Genomic DNA, 22,240 nt, shown 5'->3' with positions numbered 1-22,240 from the left:
TGTCGGCAAAATAACGTCTGATAAGAAAACGGCTGATCAGTCAACTCTGATCTTGTTGTTATAATTATATTTGTATAAATATGAGCTTAAAGTAACAATAAGAGATTAAAAAAGTATTGTCATGGAAGTTAGGAGTTAAGAAAAAATTATATACATGCAATTAGTGAGCATTGGTGTTTGATACTTGATGAAGTCATAATCTATCACTTATATGGAATCATCAGATCTGCTGTTGTACTGTACAATGTGTATATACCCTTTTCTCTCTGTTTTTTTTTTTCTAGATTCTTTTAGACACGTACACCAAAACGCATAATGTAAGATTAAAAGACTGACAATTTGATTATCCAAAGGTTTGTAAATTATATACCGCATTTTACCATGGGGACGGGAGGTTCCTTCCTGAGGAACAATGAAGATGATGATATCCTGGGCACGGATCTTGACGGAAGTAGTCATGGCGTCATCAAGAGAATCCCCATCGAAATGAAGCCCCGAGGGAAACTCGGGCTTCGTAGTGGTGCCAGTAAAAAACCAAAAGGAGGCAGTCTCCGTTCAGCTCTGTCCATAGATTTGGAAAATCCAGAGGCAGAAAAAATACGGAAAGATTTTGAGATGTACAGGTACATAAAATTCATATTCAAAGAATTGAGATATGCAGAGTCATGCATTTGGAAATGAACATTGATCCAATATACATGTAGCCAATATTTCCTAACCTGAATTTCAGGTCAAGATATCTTGACCTGAAATTTTGGTCAAGTTCAGGTCAAAATTTCTTCACCTGAAATTCTGGTCAATATCTGGTCAATTTCAGGTCAAGAAATCTTGATCAGAATTTCAGGTAAATTTGGGTTAGGAAATATTAGCTGTGTACTAGGACTGTACATTAAAAAAAAAAAAAAAAAAAAAAAAAGTTTTCAAAAATGGCAGAATCCATCCGAGGTCTTATAATTGCTGTTCGAATGTACATGTTTCATCTTCCCCCATGTTATGCTTCGAATGTTGAATCAATCTTTAAAAAAAATCTGATATGGGCCAGTTTTTAATGTACATATTAAAGTTATAATGTTATAAATATATTTATCTACAGAAGTGGAAAAGAAATATAATGTGAATACATATCCTGGCATTGTAATGGTGTTGCTTGTTCTAGAATGAGTATTTTCAAGGGCTGTGAATGAGGGTACATTAGACAAAAACCAAATTTAACCTGATGAACAACAGAAAGTTTTTCCCATGATGGATTTATAACTCGTCTCTGTCCTTGATAGATGGAAAGGTTGGGGTAATATCAATGTTTCTGCATGATATGGGGCCAATAATAAACATCATTTTCATTTTCTTCATGTTTTTGCCCTTAGCAGTGAAACAATTTGAAGTATTTTTTTTGTAGTTTTTTTTTGTACTTTTGTGTCGTATTATTTTCTATCTATTACTGCATCAAATGATTACCGGTATTTCAGATTGAACAAAGAAAATGACATCGCAAATATGCAAAGGAAAGAACAACGACTGACAATAGAAAACAAAAGACTACGAGCCGAACTACTGGTGCTACAGAAAACCTGTGCCAATCTAAGAACGGAGAGGGATGGTGCTTTAGACGCGGAGCAGCAGGCTTTGGCGAGGTCTGGAGCATTTGAACAGGACAGAGATAAAGTACAACGTCAATTTAAAGTGAGTTTCAGGGCATCGAAGAATTCAAAGCTTTGCTTCTTATGAAATGTAAACACAGTTGTATGTGGAAATCAAATTGAAGGTCTAAGTACTGATTGGTAGGAGAATAGTGTATTTCTAATTATATAAATGTTGTTTGTGATGCCATTCAGGCTATCAAGGTTGGTGAATAATGACGTCACATTTACTGAAGTTAGGGGGAGGGTGTTATTAACTCAAAACCCTTGCCCCTGTATTTCAAATTTATGGATATTCCCTTTTGTTATTGATTAATTATTGGATTTGTTTGTTTGGAATAGCCATCCTTTGAATTTTTGTTTTGTTTTGTGGCATCTACAAAAACTTGAAAATTTACAAACCATCAAGTTAGCAACCATTTTATTCATTTAAGCATTGATGTCACTATTTTTTAATTTTATCGGGGTATGAAAAAAAAATTGTTTGCAAACTGTGTGAATCCGCGTAGCGGATTCTCACAAAAGTTTGCAAACAATTTTTTTTTCATAACCCGATAAAATTAAAAAATAGTGACATCAATACTTATAATTAATTTTATACTCTATTTGATAAAATGAAGTATGTTTAAATGTAACATTATTGTGGTTTTTCAAGGGATTCTTTTTTCTGAATCAATACGCAACGTCAATGTCTCTATTGTGACGTCACGTTAACGTCGGGGTTTCGCGCCATTCTCGGATTTTTTTTTCATAGTGGTATGCAAAAAAAATATTGGCCAATCAGAAAGCCAGATTTGGTATGAAAACGTAGAAAAATTAATTATATAATTATGCTTCCCTACTTATCAAAATCATTTCTATTTTTCAGATTTTTAGAGAAAACCAAGAATATGAAATCCAGAATCTATTACGTGCCAAAAGAGAGTTAGAAAACAAATTATCCAAATTGACCCATGGCTATGCCGATGATGCAGACACAGCTTCCAATAGTGACTTCATGGAACCTGCCATGGGTAAGGTTATTTGGCTGTTTTCATAATATATATATATATACATGGTGGTTGTTTAGGGATACATAGTGTTATTTTAGTAATGGAGGAAACAGATTTGTTTGTGTATGTTGCCATTGGTAACTTTGACAATTTGTGCTTAGTCACAATTGTTCGTGTATGTGTCACAACTTTCTGTTTAATTCATCATATTATGTATTTAAACTCTGAAAACATGTGGATTCCATCCTCATTGTTTGTGAACATGTCACAATTCACATTGGTAACCTTGGTGTCGGTTGTTTTGTCATCACCATTGCTGTATATGTCACTACTTTCTGTGTATTTTACTACAGGTAACCATGGTGACTGGTGAATTAAATCACCATTATTCGTGCTTATGTCACTGCTTTCTGTGCTCATATCACTGCTTTTTGTGTATTTTACTACAGGTAACCCTGGAGACTGGTGGACTGCATTGGAGAGTGAACCATCCCTTGGCAGTACAATACAGCTTCACCAGCCAACAATCAAAGGTCCAGAGTTTGCTCACAGCATGATGGACACAGACGGACCATTTACAAATGTTAATAGAGGTATGAATTACCTCAGATTTAAAAGAGACGATTCTTGTCTGTTGTATCAGTGTGTTAATTCAGGGGTTTAGAGATTCCATAACAGCATGGGTGAAGTATAATTTATTTTTGATTGTGACGTTACAGAAATCATGTCAATCACTGGAATGTGGGACTGGTCGATGGTAAATCTTCTTCACCCACAATGGTTTTTGGTATCTCAAAAGCAACATTTGAATATTTAGTAACCATGCTGACTGAAGTGCATGTGAATACAATCTGTTAGAAAGTATTGTAAAATTATAAGATGGCCCCTTAACTTACTGTCTTTTGAATTTGATGTTATTGCTAAATTTTGAAATAAATTCTAGTTGCCTTTAGAAGTTACATTATCAGTAATTTGATGCTGTAAGTTGTATATATTATATTTACAGAGGACTGGAGTTCTGTGTTAGCCAATCTTACACAGATGGTTCCGGTGATTCCAGAACATTCCCTCAGCCCGGTTCTCCGGGTCTATATCTCAGCCCCGCGAGACTCCCATGCCGAAGTGGAGATTCTCAACAAGGTAATATATGATGATAGTTATCAACAGATTTAGCTTAGACATTCTACACAATATATGTAAGCAGATTGATAAATGACTCCATAATACCTTTATACACTTGATGTCTCCAATGCTGGCCAGACCCTCATTAGGTTGATCCTCCATAAACATTTCTGTGCTTTCCACAGCATCCTCCAGAGGTGCTCCAGCTTGGTTGATCAGGCCCAAACAGGGACCGGTTGGCTATCGCTTCTGCTTGATGTGATTGAATGTAGTTGCCATAGCTACTGCATCTTTTTCCTCACCATGTTCAGATTCATTCTTTAAAAGTTCTGAATATTTTATATTATATTTCTGTATTTTAACTTTATGTATGTAAATGTAAATTAATCATAATTTACATAACAATGCTCCAAGAAGAAAAGTATTATTCCCTTTGGTGATGTTCATGAATATGTATAGATCGGTTTTAATTTAAAATCTGTTGTATTCAGCTTGAATTCCTTCTCTTTTTTAAAGTCAAACATTTCATGATGTAAGATTTAAATTTGAATTCTATTTACAGGAATACATGCCAAAATTGTCCAGTATTTGTGAGGCAGAAGGTCGCTGTCTAGCTTTAGTTCACCTTGTCTTTGATGAGAACAACCCACCATCTACGCAGGTAAGGATGATATGAAGTCAAACTGAAGTCTCCTTTTAAATTAGAATGTGTTCACTTATTGTAAAACAACTTTTAAATACAATCAAACCTGTCTATGAAGGCAATGTAATGGACAAAGCTGTATGCAAGTGGTTTTTAAACAAATTGTGTTTACATTGGCCCTTTGGGGTTCTTAGAAAGTGGTCTTATTAAGCAGGTGGTCTTTTTACAGAGGTGGTTACTAAGACAGGTTTTACTGTTATAGTATTATTTTACATTCTCCTTAATGATTTTACTTGTATAATGTAATAGGAGAGAAAATTTGGTGGCAAAGCTAAGACTCGAACCCATGACCCTAAAACACTAGACAAATGCTCTACTGATTAGTCCAATCCTGCTTTACTAAAAATAACAAATACTACTTAAATGTTTAATAAAAGAAAGTGTTACTGTTGATATTTTCATTTTATGATTGTGTGTTAAATTTTGAATTGTTTACAGATTGACCTCCATATGAGTACCAGACAAAAACAGATCGCCAAGTCTTCCATATTTTTAGCATTCCTTGGAGAAGCAACTGACAGGTATACTCCCAGTAAAGTAACATTTTTATCTCAATCTTTGTTTACTTAACAGAAGGCAAACTCAAGTCTCCGTATCAATATAAAATAGGGAAGAGTATTCAAAATGCTAAACTATTTATGAACCACATTCAACAATTATCAGACGGTTTGTCTTGAAATAAAATTTGTGAAGATTTGGATATAATTTGAAATAATACAATGAATTGATTAATATGCACTAATTAAAGTGTTTATATTTGTGTGTAATGAAGGAAATGAATTTTGAAATATAAAAAATTATGTTGCTTACATACATGTATGTTGGAACAATACAAAGGGGAGGTAATTTGAACTATTTTAGAAGCATACGGTCAACTAGAAATTTTGTATTAAAGTCAGAACAGAGCTGAGATATTTTCATTTGAGTAAAATTTGTATAAAAATACTATAAAATGTTACAATTGACTTCTGTACTCCCAGGTTTACATCGATGGAGTACAAACATGGATTCTTTGACAATCCAACATGGCGGTCATCAGTGTTCTGTTTTCGAGAATCCAAAGGGTAAAGAAGAACTGTTAATTACTTATCATAAAACAGTACATGAAATGAAAGAAAAGATTTCCATTGAATGGGACCTAGCTGTCTTCAAATTTACTAATTAAAAACAGATTTAGCAAAGCTTTTAATTAGCTGAGAACCAAATAATCATAGTGTCTTTCTTTTTTTATCCTAAGATGTATTTTAAAAAATAACCCAATGTTTGAACTACTGTGTACAATGTAACAGTTTTTAATAACACTTGAGTTTTCCCATGCCTATTCCTAACAGTTAAAAAATGAATCAAATGAATTTATCATTTGATGAGAAACAAACTTAAGGCACTTCAACAGCTTATTGCAAACAGTTCAATTTGTTTTTGTTATTTCAAAGAAAGTCATTAAATCAACAGAGCTAACAATGTGCAGAAGTTTCTAGAATTGATTGCTTCATATATTTTCTTTCAAAACTTGTGTTGGATACTAACTAATTAAGCATTTTAATTACAAAGCATGTAAGATATTTATACTAGCCTGGTTTATATTGCTGTATGTACAGAAGCAGAACAAGCCAGAGTGAGGCTAAGGAGCTGAAGGCCAAGGTCAGGGAGATGGGCTGTGCCAAGGTCGTTGATGGCTACATTGTACCCAGTAGAGGTGTGGAACAGGCCAGTGCTGAACTTGAGAAAATCCTAAAAGGGGCAAGTACAAAATATAGATTTCCTTCCTTTTAAGATTAATAATATCACTCTAAGACTAATTGCTAAAGTTGGTGATGCTATGCTTCAATTTCCCAATCTGAGACAGGACAGGTACATTCATATTTTAACATTTTCTAGTTGTAAATTTGATGTTTAAGTTTTAAAAAGAAAGCATTTATTTCATGAGGTTTAAATTGATTTCCAATTGAAGATTCACACTTGGCCTAAATTTGATAAAAAATAGTGCTATTTAAATGTTTTGTCTTTTTCTTATTAGGAACTTGGTGTAGGCAACAAGCTGGAGAAACAGGAAGAGGAGGACAATGGCTTAATAGAAGGAGAGGGACCAGAACAACTTTGTGGGGGCGCCATCTTTGATATCCATGGTGACCTCGAACAAATGGAGGCAATAAACTTTGCCAAGCGTTCAAGTTGTGAGCTTGGCTTTGAAAAAGTGAGTTTTGGGCCGAAATCCAATAGTTATTACATGTGTATAAGAAATTACAAACCCAATTGCAACAAATCTTATAGTATGTTTGCTAGCTCTTAGTAATTTTATTCAATAAATGTTGTTGAGTAATTCATAATTTTTTTTAATAGCACTATGAGAGATTAAACGGCCATGTTCTGTCTGCTGGCCCACTACCTCCATTGTTGATGACGGGATCGTCAGGAACTGGACGTTCACTTCTTCTCGCCAAGTGGTAAGATCACAAATATTGTGGTGTCCTGGCAATAATTATTAATTGACATCTAAATGATACTCTCTTTCTCTTTCCCTAAACATTCTATTACTGTGCATGTTGTACATATTACTGTAATACAACTTCCCATAGCATGCGATTTACTTTCGCAAATTTTGCGATCCAAGTACACAAGTTCATCTCCCCAAAGTAGCATCCACATCATTTATATTGATAAAAAATCTCATTTAAATAAAGCTGGTTCTTGAATTTTTAAAAATATAGGTGGGGATCTTATTAACAGGAGGGGTCTTACTTGTGGTCAAATATGGTAAATGTATTTGTAAATATGGGTAGGCTAACTAACAGACAAAGGTGGGGTTATTAGCAGACAAAACCTGTGTTTGTTTTCAAACAAAGATGGGCTTATTTGTAGAAATAAGTGCCTTATTTAAAAACATGACTTTATACCAGGTCATTATTGGGTTTATACAGGATACAGCTACAACAGGAGAAGGTTCCCAGTAGTTTGGTTCTCTATCATTTCGTCGGTAGTAACTCATCAGTCAGTGCTGATGCTGTCAACATGATTCGCAGACTGACCGCTCAGGTAAGATTAAAATTGTTAGCATTTTTCATTCGACCGTAGTAGTGAGAAGCAATGGCTGTACATGCTATAACAAACTCACAACCAGATAAAAACTGTCAATGGTATCATTAGAGTCATGGTCAATTTTACTTCTGGTATTCATACTTATTCTTTATACTTCAAGCTTACCAATGAGGGTACATGCGATATTGCTTAGCTCATGATCAATTATAGAGACCGCAGAACCAAATGATTTCCCTATATATAACAATATTTTAACATTTGCCACTGTTCAGGTTAAATAGAGTTTTCAAGTCTGGTCACCAGTCACTAATTTTTTAAGAATGGCATCTTGCTTACCTGTGAATAAAAAGAAATTAAGATCTACCATCTTGCTAAACTTTCATGTGGGGGTACCATCTTTTGTTGAATTCTGCACCAAAAATTGACCAAAATATTCATGAAATTCCAATATTGATTACCTCCTCTTGTCAGAAGCACACTTGACAGAATTTTAAAATTTCTTTACATATTTTACATCTACAATGTATTAACCAACCCACACATTAAATATTAATAATTTTGAAACTGATGCGCCCTGAATACCCAATCAGCAGGCTTCAAAACATTCATATCTCTATGAAATCTTGTGCCCATAAGGGGATTTCCAGGAATCTATTTTTGGTTTAATTCTGCAGTCCCTAAAATGACTATTGGTCAGTATGACAATTATTCTGTGTTTTATCCCTATTTTTGCGAGTCATATTTTAGACAATATTAAACAAATGATTTGGTGTGCATTTGGTCCAGTCTAGTTCTGTGCCATCCTGCCTTTATACAATAAAATCAGGAGCATTTATATCCTGCAGACATTCCTAATTTAAGTGTATCTGGCTTCTATTCTAGCTGATGCAGCAAGTTAATTCACCTCCTGCCTTGACTTGTGACCCTGGACGACTTGTAGAAGAGTTTCCAAGATGGTTGGAGAAAGTGTCCGCTAAGACAGTGGGCGGTGTCATACTAGTGATGGACTCCATAGACAGATTCCAGGTATGATGTTAGAGAAATATGTGGTTTACTCAAAAGATCTACAAGAATCTGCAGAAACTTATGATTCAACAACTAAGTACAACTGCTTTATCACCTTTCAGTTTGTCAGTAATATTACGCTAATTGTTGAAAATGAAAATTTGAACTGACTCAACAAAAAATCAACATCATGTCAAACGCATGTTGCCAATTAATTTTAATGACCAGAAGGTTGTTTTAAGCATTGATAAATAATAGAGATGTTTGATTTTGTTAATAAAGAGTGTTTGGAAACCTTTTAGATAAAGATGCAAAATTTCCAGATATTTTTTGCAAAACAATTTTTTTCATGAAATAAAATTGAAAACATGCAAGAGCACACTAATCTAAGAATAGATTCGTAAAAATGCAATGATAATTAACCTGTTTTTTCTTTAATGTTTAAAAATTCTCATTGTTTGTTTCCACAGCAAGCAGAAGTCCATCTGAAGTGGCTATTGGATCCCCTCCCCGTGGACACGAGGGTGATCGTGTCTGTTACTGACGAGACCTGCCCACAAGCATGGAGGTGCGGGATTCACAATTACATTGTATTGATGTACTGTATATTAGCTGGTTATTTTGTGGGTCAAAATATTCATGATTTGGCTCCAATACTAGAAAATTGAATTTTTATGAATCAAAGTTTGGTGATTTGGCTTAAAAAATATTCAAATATTTCTTCAAAAATACTTTAAATTTACAGATCAAACTTCGTGACCATGGCTAAATTTACAGATCAAATCTTCGTGACCATGGCAATGAGCAGCAATATTGTGAAAATATAATTCCATGACTCGAGATACAGTATCTTTTAGTTTGTTTGTTATGTGAACTAATCGTTTTAGACAAAATATAAGTATAATTGATAGCAGAATCAATATGGACATTGTTAAAATTCCTTATGAGATCAATCATGATTAATATGAAACTGCAGATGACTCTTTTTGCCTGAATAAGGATTACAGGACAATATCCAGCATCTTGTCTTTTAATTGATAGAATGTTATCTCCCCTTAGATCTTGGCCAACTCTACAGGTGGAGCCACTGAGTAACAAGAATGTGAAGGAGTTGATCCATGCTGAACTAGCCATACAAAACACTCAGATTAGTCAGGAGGAAGAGACGTTGATCCTCACCCACTGCCGTACGGCGCCAACGTGTTGTCCTCTGTATGTCATGGTGTTAGCTCGTCATATAGCCAGGTAAGTTGGCCGGAGTTACATAATTTACACGTGCTCCGTATTCGTTATACCCTCATAACCTCAACATTATAAAAATCTATTCCTTAAATATTGCCAGGTAGGTTAACTCTATGTCATGGTGTCATCGCAATTCCCAAGCAGGTATACATATTCCTTCCACATTATTCTGCTAGCTTTCAATATAATTCAAATTTCAACATTGTTTGAAATTTTCTGTTTACTATAGCTTTATTTACATCAATGCAACAACAGTATTTTGTGTTTCCATTAGTCTAAGATAAAATCATGTACAAATTAAATATATTTTACATGCATATTTGAAAGGGTGTAAAATCATTTCAATTAAATAAAAAGATGTAAAATACATATTGATTCTAGTTATTGCTTCTTTGTAAATCTGCTTTTCCCATGATCAGCTTATACAATGTTCTCCAAAAGCATTAAGTGCAGTTTTTATGTATATTCCAGTTATGCTAAAAATGAAGGTAAAGTAGGCCGCCATCTTGACGTAATGTTAACATGTCCAGACTGTGTCAGTCTGTATAGTAAGGTTCTCGACCTCGTCAGGGTGTCACTCGAATCACATGATACACGCGGCTTCCTAAAAACAGTAAGTAGTGCACTGAATAACGATAGTTTACTGGGAATTTCAAAGCAAATTGCTATTCTGAAAAACAAATATACTAAGTAATTATAGATGTTTAATTCATTTGAAAAAAATTATGGATATAGTAAGTGCTGTGTCATAAACTATTGATATTTTTAATTGTATAATAGTTCGAAGATCGCACTAAACCTAAGAAAAAATTTAAAAGTGTACCCATGAAATCTTCATATTATACTAACTAGTTTGATGTTTGAAAGCCATTAAGTGTTGATTTATGCTTCATAAAATAACTGATACATCCCTGACAGATTTTACGGTACATCTACGTGAGCCGGAGTGGATTGAATGAGATAGAACTTCTGTACCTTGTTCAGGGCCTTACCTGGAACTTCCTGGCATTGTTCACAGAAGTCCTGGTGGATTTACTAGTCCTCAAGTTCCAGGGCGGCTTATTGTCCTTCGCTCATGAACAGGTAATGTTATATGACTGTTTTCAAGAGAGAACCCTCTACTTAGTATTAGATATATACATTCTAACCTGTATATAACGACCACTAAAAGGGAGGCAGAAAAACTTAGTATTAGATATATACATTCTAACCTGTATATAACGACCACTAAAAGGGAGGCAGAAAAACTGTCAATATGGACAGGTTGTCGTTGCCAGCCATCAAGTCTAAAATGAAACAGAAATGACACATCTGCTATTACATGTTCATCTATTTATTACTTGCTCAATAAATTTTGCTCTTAAATTTTATTACGCCTAAAAAATATAGTCACAACTTCCTGTTTTCCTTGTTTAATCACTCACCAAAATAATATATTCACAAGTGTTTGCCTTGTATTATCCCTCAACGAAAATTATAGTCACAATTGTTTTCCTTGTATAATCCCTTGCCAAAAAAAGATAGTCATAAGTGTTTTCCTTGTTTAATCCCTGATTAGGTAGAGAAAGCTGTACAGGACTACTGTTTTAAGAGTGGATACACCTGCTATTTCTTATTTATTACCTGCACAAAATATTTTACAAAATATATTTTGTGCTGAAATTTGATTACGTCAAACAAATATAGTCACATGTGTTTTCCTTGTTGAATCCCTGTTTAGGTAGAGAAAGCTGTACAGGACTACTGTTTTGGTAAGGAGGAGGGAAAACTGGTACCACAGCTAAGACAGGACCTTATACAATACTTCATACAATTCCAAAGGTAAATATAACTTCTGTTTTGATAGCAATCTTTTATTGTTATAAGGGCAGTCTGCAGTTGTTTGTGGCCAAATACGCTTCACATTAATTAAAAAACACTAACTTCAGTCATCTTGAATAGCTTACACATGCAGTGTCCAATTTGTGTATACATGGCAGACTTCTACTTAATAGTAGAAAAAAATCTAAATACAAAACAAAATGTACATAAATGACAGAGCTTTGCCGAAAATCAATTCCAGGAGTAGTGCTTTAATATGGTGGTTAACGTTATTTGCAGGGCTCAGGGGTCATTCTATGTACTGGTACATAATTGATGCTATATCAACACAGCTTGTTATTAATTTGTGATATTATTAATAAGAAATTGATCAAACACTGTTTTTCAGCCTAATACACCAGTACACCATTGATGCCTTATTAAGACATTTTAATGCTTGTTATAATAAGTATTTGATCAACCACTGTATTTCAGTCCAGGGAAGTTTACATGTCGAGTATCAGATGAACTGCCCTGGCTCATCCGACAGACAGGGGACAAGGACAGTCTAGAGAAATGTATACTCAACCTTTGTTTATTCCAGCGGTTCTATGCCAGGTAAGTGACCTACAGGATCTGGACAAAGAATTACTGTTTTCCTGAAACTGTAATTTCAATCCTTGAAAGAACTTCTTTGCATCTTATAAAACAGCAGTTTATCTGTAGAGCAGTGACTTAATCAGATGTAAGCAAATGATTACAACTGCTATTGACTTGTCTTTAGTTTAGATCCCTGTCTATAACAACATAAGTTTATATGACATTTTACCATATTAATTAAAGCCTGGTTAATCCTTCTTAAATTATTAAGATAGTACATGTAATTTAAACCTGTATAATCTGGAAACTCTGGCTATATCGGCCAAATATGCTGGTCCCAGTGGCGTTTGGTTCAGATAAGTTATACTGTATTATCATAAATCCTAAAGGAGTGAGTCCAACATGATGTTCAAAAAGCTGATGACTTTATAGGAGAGTTATTTATATATGTTGCCTCAATAGGAGCATGTAAGCAGTTCTGTTCAATCATCAGGTTTTTTAACAAAACTGTCATGTTGGACTCACCCGTTTATGATTTATACCTGGATTCTTATAGTGAGGCCTCTGTATTCGCCTGGATCCACGACTGGTTCTATTAGGAATGTCTACAATTTCAGCATCCTAGGACATTGCGCCTCCACCCCCATGAGTGCCTACATTATTATGTTTTGTTTTATAACTATAACTATAAAGATATTGTTACCTTTTACAGAGGACGTTGTGCTGAATTGATCAGTTACTGGCAGTTTATCGCCTCCGACAAAAACAGTATGGCTCAGGCTTATTTCCAGGCCACGCGTAGTATGGAGGCTAGTAAGTAACTGTTATGTAGTTAAAAAATACTGTTGTCTGGAAATTCAATGACATCACATCAGGATATGAGGATATCATGACTGAATGTCCCCCTCTTTGGATGATTGCAATGCAATTTGACATTTAGATTCTTTTTAATTTAGGTTTAATTGTTGCAGTTATGTGATAAACTTTGTTCATATTACAAGAGATTTGATGAAACATGTCTTGAAGTTTTAATTTTTGCTTGTCAAGGCTCATAAAGTCTCATATCAATGGAACACTTATTTAAGATCGATATCCAAAATGTATATTCAAGTACATATTAGCAATCATTATGATGCAGTGTGTTATTCAAATGAAGGGAATCTAATTTAAAATATGCTTAACCTGTTTTATTTTTCAAATTTTTTTAAAGCCAAATTGAATATAATGGTTACTCTCAAACAAAAACAGACCCGTTTTAAAACTAAGAGAATTGCAGTGGACTTGCATTATCTTACATCAAAAGTGAAGAGCTTTTACTGTTTTAGGGTTCTGATATTTTAGATACAGACGCGTAGTACTTAGTTATTCATTCTAAACAGTTACAGTTAACTTAAGGTTTCTTGAATCACTCTCTGGCAATGTGCTATGTAATATCATTGTTATTTTAGCCTTTAATCAAAGACCACAAGTTTGTCGCTGTATTTATTTTGGTAATAAGAACAATTTAACTGTTTCAGCGGTGGGCCAACACAATGGCCTTGTGACACTCCCACGGATCGCTGATATGTACGAGTCCCAAGGCAGATTCCTCAAAGATCTTGGCCTTCTCAGTCAGGTATTAGTATTTATCGAAGGATATCATCTCAACTAGGTTTTCCCCTCAATTATCTTATGCAATTTTAGGTTTTCCCCAGTGACAAATTAACCTAGATATCTGATTTCGGCCCTGTGACATACTGGAATACAGTGATATCCTACTTTTAAGGCCTTGGAAGTCAAATACATATAAATGGAAATCCTCAAACAAACTTCTCAGTTATCCGTTGAAAACCTGATAAGAGTATTCAGAAAATGGGCCTCTGTTCAATGTTCAATTTGTTCAATGAAATGACCTATTTTGTAAAATATATCCAAACCTGAAAAAATTCATTTCAGAAAAGTCAGGTTTTGATTTATTAATACCTTAATTTTGTTTACAGGCTGTACCTGCCCTATAGAGGGCCCTAGAGGTACGTGAGATCGCCCTAGATCCTGACCACCCCATTGTTTTACTGTATTTACACCATTGTTTACAGGCTGTACCTGCCCTACAGAGGGCCCTAGAGGTACGCGAGATCGCCTTAGATCCTGACCACCCTATTGTGGCTCGATCCCAGCACCAGTTGGCCGGGCTACATGCCCAATGGGGGAAGTTCTCGACAGCAGAGGATTTCTATAAACAGGCCCTGACCATGTATGAGAATGCTTACGGGAGCGATCACCACCTTGTTGCTAAAGAACTGGATGCTCTTGCAGTACTTTATCAAAAACAAGACAAGTATGTTTATATGCCAGATAATTTTGAGATGTTAGTACGGATACAAGTCAATATTTTTAAAATGTTAGATGGTAAGTTGTTACCAAATGAATGCTTGATGTAAAATTATTGTCGTAATTCAAATAATATAAGTTTGAATTAGATAAATTTTACAAAGTATCTGGGTTTCGTTGATTTGTTGGCTGAGAATACTATTAATACCCTTAAGACGTGTTATCAGTTCCATGTTTTAAATTTAACTGTGTTTTCAGACATGATTTAGCAGAGCCATTGAAGAAGAGAGCTATGTCTATCAGAAAGAAAGCCAAAACTCCACGTTCACATTCCGTATGTATCATCTATGTTCATAATTCTATTTAACCTCTTGTGAAATTACATGTAATTAATTCAAAAGATTTCAGAACATTCTTTAGAATTTTTTGTCTGCAAGACATTAGAATTAAAATTTTGTATTTACCTAAAAAATCTATTCAAAAAGTTTTGTTACAAAAATGTATTTCAACCTGTCTGTAAAGACCACCAAAGGAACAGAAAAAATTGGTATAAATTTGTAGACAGCTGGTGCTTTTGCACAAGTTAAATTGTATTAAAGCTGGCAGTTTTGGACCCAAGAAAAGTGGTCTTATTATTATATCCTAAGGAGTTGGTTTTATAGAGAGGTGGTCGTTTAAGGCAGGTTTCATCTCATTTGTTATTATAGGGACAAGTAAAATCTGTGGTACAGAGGCGAGCTCTCCAGCTCGAGGAGTTAGCAATAGGTCCTGACTCCCCGGACCTAGCACGAACTCTGAACGAGCTAGGAGTGTTATATTATCTTCAGAATAATCTTGAGTAAGTAAAGTATATCACATATTTGTTTTCTGTTCAAAATATTTCTCAAATTCAGACTTTTATGGGATGGAAAACAAGTATGAATTATAATTATATTGGTTGCTGATTATACAACAGAAATGATGTTAAAATTCCAAAATTTTGTTGTATTCTCTTATTTCTTTGATGTTATTTATTATAATTATATATGCTTCTGAATTTCTCTTTGACTAGTTTGTCGAAAAAAATTCTTCATTCAAATTATATAGTTAGATACAATATAATCCATGTAATAGTACAATTATTATTGGCGATATTGCTATTATTACTTTGTTTCTAAGTTACATTATCTTGTAATTCATTGTTTGAGTATCTGATGTAGAAAAGATTTATTTCTGTTGCTATGACATATCTCATTTCTTCAAAACTCTAGTAACTGTTTCTTTTCATCGTCAGAACTGCCGAGTCTTTCTTTAAACGTTCCCTAGAGATGCGAGAAGTGACACTGGGTCCAGACCACCTAGATGTTGCTCAGAGTCTAAACAATCTCGCCGCTCTCTACAACGACCGTAAACAGTATGATAAGGCCGCCCCACTTTATGAACGGGCACTACAGATCCGTAGCAAGGTACTGATAAAAGATTAATACTGTATAGCCAGATATTTTTGCGGATATATTTTCACGATTTTGTGGGTCATTGCTATGATCCTGAAAATTTGATCCGTGATATATTGAGAAATGGTCAAGTATTATATTTCTTTAAAGCCAGATTGCGAAAATTTAAATACACTGAAATTTACTTTTGCAAATTTTGACCCGTGAAAATAACTGGCTACACGGTATGAAGAATCATTAATATTCTGTGTAAAACCAAGTCAAACTTGTAGACTAATTCTGACTTTAAAGTTATGATCAAAAGTTATAATTAATATCCTTTCTGTTTTGAATATCTATAATGAAAAACGGAAAAAAATGCTGTTAAAAAAATGTTATCCAAAGTTTTTCCATTTCAAAACAAGTGCTCAGTAAGTAAAATTCCCTGATTTAAAAATTGAATGGAAATTACCGGTAATATTGAATATAAATGGTGTAGATATTAATATTAATCCACAGAGATACACTTTCACAAAATTTAGTTTGAAACGTTAAAATCCACACAAAAGAAAGTTAATTTACAGTAGATAGACAATGTAAGATGTAAATCACATTACTAATTACTTTTTTGTGTTTCAGTATTTAAGCATTAACCATGACAGCGTTGCGACGATAGTGAAACACCTTGCCACTCTCTATAGGAAACAGGTAAGCTGAAACATAAATATACTCTAGCCTATTAAATTCTCTTATCCTACGATACATGTACATTGTCAAATTGCATTTTGGCAATCTTTCATATACTGAACTCCATTTTGATGATTTCGTGATTTTCCCGTTTTCCAGAAGGGGGGACATATTACCGAATCCATTTTTTTTTTCAACTCTAAGACTTCTTCATGCCAAACTGACTATGAAACATATGATGCACTTATGATCCTGGATGCTACCCATATTCACACCAATGCATATTCTTTCCTGTCCTATTTGATCTATAGATGTGATGGCATTTATTTCTTAAATATACTCTATTTTCTTCATATTTCTATAATCAGACATTTGAATTCAAATAAAAAAAATTGGGAGAACATATAAAACATTGATAATTTTGTTATGCAATAATCATGGGGTTTTTTTCAGGGTAAATATGAGCAGGCAGAGCCGTTATACAAACAGGCGATAGAGATCCGAGAGAAGTCGTTCGGTGCTTATCATCCGTCTGTAGCCACAGCGTTGGTCAATCTGGCTGTTCTCTATTCCCAACAGGTATATATCCACAGCAATGTAATGTATTATCCTCAGAAAGTCTCGGGCTTTACCTTATTTTGTTACCTTCAATAGAATAACTGTATTACTAACCTTCATTACAGGCTTTACCTTATTTTGTAACCTTCAATTAGATTAACTGTATTACTAACCTTCATATCTACAAAATTAATTGATATGATAGGGTCATAGCTACCTCTATTTGCCTGTTATCAGTATAATGTGACCGGGTGGAGTGTGTTGTTTGGTGTCTTCAGTGGTATCTGTAGTGCAAAAAGCCATCCTGAAATGACCCTGAATGTTAATAGGATGTTAATACACACTCATGTACCTATAAATCAAACCAATTAATGGTATTTACAAGAGCGGAGTGGCTCCTGTTACATGGTGTTTGGTTCAAAGTACATTATTGTAAGATATTTTTTGCCGTTTATTCTGGAAGTTAATTAAGGCATTGATGGGTAAGGCATTGGGGCACTTGCAAAACCTGATGATTATGCAAAACTTTTATTTCTTTTAAGCCTACTCATATTACCATCTAGGTTTGTTAGTAATCTATCACTGATTCTTAAAGATGTTTCACCACTGACAAATACAATTTTTTCTTTATCAAAAACAGAAGGTGTATTTTTCTTCAGTCACAAAAGTTACTTACCGGGGTATTTTACACCATTACCACTATTGGAAAGTTTGAGCTTCTAATTTTACTTCAAGATAAGATCATTAAAAAGTAATTAATTGCATCCTGAAAAAAATCCTTGGTAATATGTGCGATATGGAATGAAGTACATGATATACAGTAACTGTACTGATTGTGCATGCACCCAAAGCAAAATCAATTACTTTATATATTACTTTCTGTGTTTAATTAGACATAAATACAATTAAACGCTAATAATTTTTCAAATGAGTGGTATGCTCTGTCGGCGGTGGAGCATCTTTAAATTTATCAACTTTTTATTATTTCTAGACCTGGAAATGTATAATGTATTGTGACGTGATGCTCTATTGATTTCAGAACAAGTATGCTGAAGCGGAGCCATTGTATGAGAGGGCTTTGAAGATTTATGAGGAAAGTCTTGGTGCTCACCATCCACGAGTCGCAGAGACTTTACGCAACTTGGCAGTTATGAAATATGAACAGGTAATTTTATTATATCATAAAGTTGTCGAAGATGCAATTTGTTCGAAAACAATGGAATCACAATATACTAACATGATGTATTACATATTAAAATCACCTGTCCCTCTCTATGTTAGGGTTGGAGTTTCTAGTTTATGATAGGAGCATTAACTAATGGTACTTAAATACTTAAGAATACATTTATTTAATGAATTACATTTACCAGTAATACATTTTTATAAATCATTACTGTAATTATTTTTTTCCTTCAGTTATACGTACAGGTTTTGCTAAATATCATGGAACTGTCCTGATATTAATGTTGCTATTGAAATAATGAAAATTAAAAAGCAAAAATAATTTGTATTAACGGTAAATATCGGTGTTTCGTAATTACAGAAAGACTTTGAGACGGCAGCTAAGTTATATAAGAGGGCTACAGAGATGAAAGATTCTGATGTACCCTACGGAGGAAAAGTATTATCACGGAGAAGTTCCAGTGTAGATACGAGTTCAACAGTGAAAAATCTTCTACAAACGTAGCATATAGCTTCGTTTTTATGCTTTCAGATATCATTTGATTTATTTACAGTTATTGTTGGACAATGTAGGTCAATTTCTGATGTTAGCGTAATGTAGGTTCAGCTACAAGATTTCCAGTTTTGGGGCAGCAGTTGATGAGCTTAACACTGTCAGTGTATCTTGAGATCTTGGTTGCGAAAGTAATTTGAGATCCTGTTTTTGGAGTTTTCATGGTTTTGAAACTAACGTTGATGGTGAATATGTGAAGTTTATACACTACATGTAATTTCATTAGAGCTCAAAAAAATGCCATTCATACATTCATAGAATCAAAACATTGAATAAGTGCTCATATAAAAATTATAGTTTATGATTGTATAATTGCAATATCTGTGATATTTTTGTTTCTTGAAACATCTATTATGTGCATTCATTTAAATGTAATTGTTTATTATTATATATACATTGTATTAAGTAAGTATTAGGCAGGTGTTTGTTTTTAATAGGTATTTTTTATCTACATGACTTGTAATTTTCCCAATATTTGCTAACCTGCTTCACTTCCATTGTTTGATTTAGGATGACCTAAATGTGGTCCTAATTAAATTAGATTTTATTATTTTTAAATCTCTATAAACCTTACTGCAGTCCTTAATCCAAATTGGCTTCAACAGTTTGAACGCATTTTCAATGAATACATTGTAAGCTAGTAATTATGACATATTTTTGTTCTTGCGCCAGATCTTCAGTTAGGTCAGAAAGTGTTCAGTCCTTCACAATCAATAAATCTGGTTAGAGATACATGTATTCAGTTATCTGCCCTTGTGTTTAGGTACATGTACATGTATATCAATTGTTACCAAATTAGTTTGTAAACATGCATGACATATACATTTATGACTTTTTCTCTGACAATCAAATCTTAATAAGCATATTTTATTTTATTTTTTTTTTATGTAAAATTTTACTTTTAATCAATTGACCATGTTTTTAACAAAATATTTGAATTTAACTCGTAATTCACACCTGAAGATACAGTTGAACTCTTTAATACAAAGACTCGAAGAGTTCATTATGAATTTCCAGGGGTCAATAAGTTAAGAATTTCATGTCAGAATGCCATACTAACACCTGAATGGTGAAGCCATGTTACATACTGTGATCCCCATCTTTGATGATATTCTATATTTTGCATATTACATAGTTACCTCCCTTTCGGGAAAAGTATTGATTGTGACATCATTATTTTGTGAGCAAAACTCACTTCATTTCTCTGGAAAGTATGATGATATGCTTGCAAACACATGGTGTCACAATCAATGTACCTACAAGGAAATTTAAGCAGATAATTGATATGCAAATAAGGAATATTCATTTTTGACTGGGCATATTTATATTTATATATGTATATGTAATTATGCTAATAATGTTCCTGTCAGAGTCTCCAGGAAATGTTTATATCTTTTGATAAAAATCTGTTTTAAGTTTGTACAAGGTTTTGTATCTATCTAATCCGTCCTGTACACAATACTGTTTTAATGCACCAATCCCAAAGGTTTTGTGTTGTAGTGTATAGCTATTATTTTAAAGTTCTAGATTTTTGTTTTACTTTAATGACACACAATGAATCCACCTTACTAAGTTAGCATATAAATTATTTTTGTGTTCTTTTGAATCCGTCCCATTTCAGGAGTTCTAGACTATTGTTTATTTCCGTCCTGGCTGTTTAAATTGCTCCTGTTCATCTGTACATATATCAAATTCAATTGATATCTATTTTTGTAGATTAATTAATTAAAATTAAAATTTTTGTTCTTGCGCCAGATCTTCAGTTAGGTCAGAAGGTGTTCAGTCCTTTACGATTCAATAAATCTGGTTATAGATACATGTATTCAGTCTTTAGAGTTATCTGCCCTTGTGTTTAGGTACATGTACATGTATATCAATTGTTACCAAATTAGTTTGTAACCATGCATGACATATACCTTTATGACGTTTTTCTCTGACAATCAAATCTTAATAAGCATATTTTATTTTCTTTTTTTTTATGTAAAATTTTACTTTTAATCAATTTGACCATGTTTTTAACAAAATATTTGAATTTAACTCGTAATTCACACCTGAAAAATACAGTTGAACTCTTTAATACAAAGACTCGAAGAGTTCATTATGAATTTCCAGGTGTCAATGTCAAATAAATTAAGAAGAATTTTCATGTCTCTAGAATGCCTATACTAACTAAAATTGACACCTGAATAGGTTGGTTGAAGCCATGTTTTCCTTTGAAGCATACTGTGATCCCATGCTATTGTTGATGTACTATTGACTGATATTTTGCATATTACATTAGTTTTACCTCACCTTTCGGGGTGTAAAGTAAAAAGTTTGTGATTGTGACATCATTGATTTTGTGAGCCAAAACTCACTTCATTTCTCCCTGGAAAAGTATGTTTGATATGATTTTTTTGCATAACTTCACTCCACGTTGGTGTGTCACAATCAATGTTACACTACAAGGGATAATTTATAGCTGATAACTTGATATGCAAAATAAGGAATATTCATTTTTGACTGGGCATATTTATTTTATATATGTATATGTAATTATGCTAATAATGTTCCTGTCAGAGTCTCCAGGAAATGTTTATATCTTTTGATAAAAATCTGTTTTAAGTTTGTACAAGGTTTTGTATCTATCTAATCCGTCCTGTACACAATACTGTTTTAATGCACCAATCCCAAAGGTTTTGTGTTGTAGTGTATAGCTATTATTTTAAAGTTCTAGATTTTTGTTTTACTTTAATGACACACAATGAATCCACCTTACTAAGAGCATATAAATTATTTTTGTGTTCTTTTGAATCCGTCCCATTTCAGGAGTTCTAGACTATTGTTTATTTCCGTCCTGGCTGTTTAAATTGCTCCTGTTCATCTGTACATATATCAAATTCAATTGATATCTATTTTGTTGTAGATTAATTAAAATTAAGGGTGGGGGGGCTGCATTCAGTTCCCATTCATTTTCATTTCATCCAAATATCATTACAGTGACGAAATTTACAGAATAATATTAAATATTTCTTGTTTTACAGTGTATTTTCCTCGTAAGCTATCTTATGAAATAGAAATATACTTAAAATTACAATACTAGCCAAGAGAGCCATGCATTGATGTAATTTGATTTGTTTTTAATTTACGGTAAAATATTCCACATTTTAAAACCAGTGTCCATTTAACCATGATTATTGAAACTACTTCAAAATGGTTACCTATGTATAAAAGGAGAGGGAAGGAACAAACCACAAAGGCATGAAGAAATAAGGTTTCAATATAAATATAATGCAAAATACAGCAAACATATGACACAAAGGTATCCATATACAATGTGCATGTAGTTGCAAAAAGCATTGAATTCTGAATATGTTGATAAAAGTCTCAAACACTATCTAGGCAATTGTAGTTTCTATGAT

At 33.4% G+C, this 22,240-nt stretch overlaps 1 protein-coding gene and 1 long non-coding RNA gene across 3 annotated transcripts in view; one reads left to right on the top strand and one right to left on the bottom strand.

The window, feature by feature from the left end:
* The first annotated feature begins 285 nt into the window (after positions 1-285).
* Positions 286-20,881, top strand: LOC138310637 (nephrocystin-3-like). Of its 2 annotated transcripts, XR_011206462.1 has the most exons (30): positions 286-623; positions 1,467-1,680; positions 2,506-2,650; positions 3,079-3,222; positions 3,636-3,769; positions 4,314-4,412; positions 4,893-4,975; positions 5,435-5,518; positions 6,053-6,194; positions 6,472-6,648; positions 6,795-6,898; positions 7,373-7,487; positions 8,373-8,516; positions 8,966-9,063; positions 9,555-9,740; positions 10,209-10,350; positions 10,656-10,820; positions 11,458-11,558; positions 12,033-12,155; positions 12,850-12,950; positions 13,655-13,752; positions 14,213-14,454; positions 14,706-14,781; positions 15,155-15,285; positions 15,721-15,892; positions 16,499-16,567; positions 17,000-17,125; positions 18,144-18,269; positions 18,648-19,523; positions 20,607-20,881. XR_011206462.1 is itself a non-coding variant. In XM_069251919.1 (29 exons), exons 1-29 carry the CDS (start codon positions 382-384, stop codon positions 18,789-18,791), a joined length of 3,927 nt encoding a protein of 1,308 aa, XP_069108020.1. In that variant the 5' UTR covers positions 286-381; the 3' UTR covers positions 18,792-20,558. The 2 variants fall into 2 exon arrangements, 1 of the variants encoding a protein (XP_069108020.1); XM_069251919.1 differs by lacking the exon at positions 20,607-20,881 and having other exon boundaries at positions 18,648-20,558.
* Positions 10,801-22,240, bottom strand: part of LOC138310639 (uncharacterized) — a 36,225-nt gene continuing 24,785 nt past the window's right edge. The window contains exons 2-3 of the long non-coding RNA XR_011206463.1: positions 10,949-11,023; positions 10,801-10,885 (exon numbers count right to left, since the gene is read on the bottom strand). This is a non-coding gene — a long non-coding RNA (uncharacterized lncRNA). The remainder of the gene's footprint in view (positions 10,886-10,948; positions 11,024-22,240) is intronic.

Source organism: Argopecten irradians, chromosome 16 (genome assembly GCF_041381155.1).
Source record: "Argopecten irradians isolate NY chromosome 16, Ai_NY, whole genome shotgun sequence".
Taxonomy (NCBI): domain Eukaryota; kingdom Metazoa; phylum Mollusca; class Bivalvia; order Pectinida; family Pectinidae; genus Argopecten; species Argopecten irradians.
This window is presented reverse-complemented; position numbering and strand designations above follow the sequence as displayed.

Coding starts and splice junctions, on each gene's coding strand:
- LOC138310637 (XM_069251919.1), top strand. CDS start 382: ATGGGGACGGGAGGTTCCTTCCTGAGGAACAATGAAGATGATGATATC. Junction 2,651..3,078: donor CTTCATGGAACCTGCCATGG/GTAAGGTTATTT, acceptor ATTTTACTACAG/GTAACCCTGGAGACTGGTGG. Junction 12,951..13,654: donor CACGCGTAGTATGGAGGCTA/GTAAGTAACTGT, acceptor TAACTGTTTCAG/CGGTGGGCCAACACAATGGC.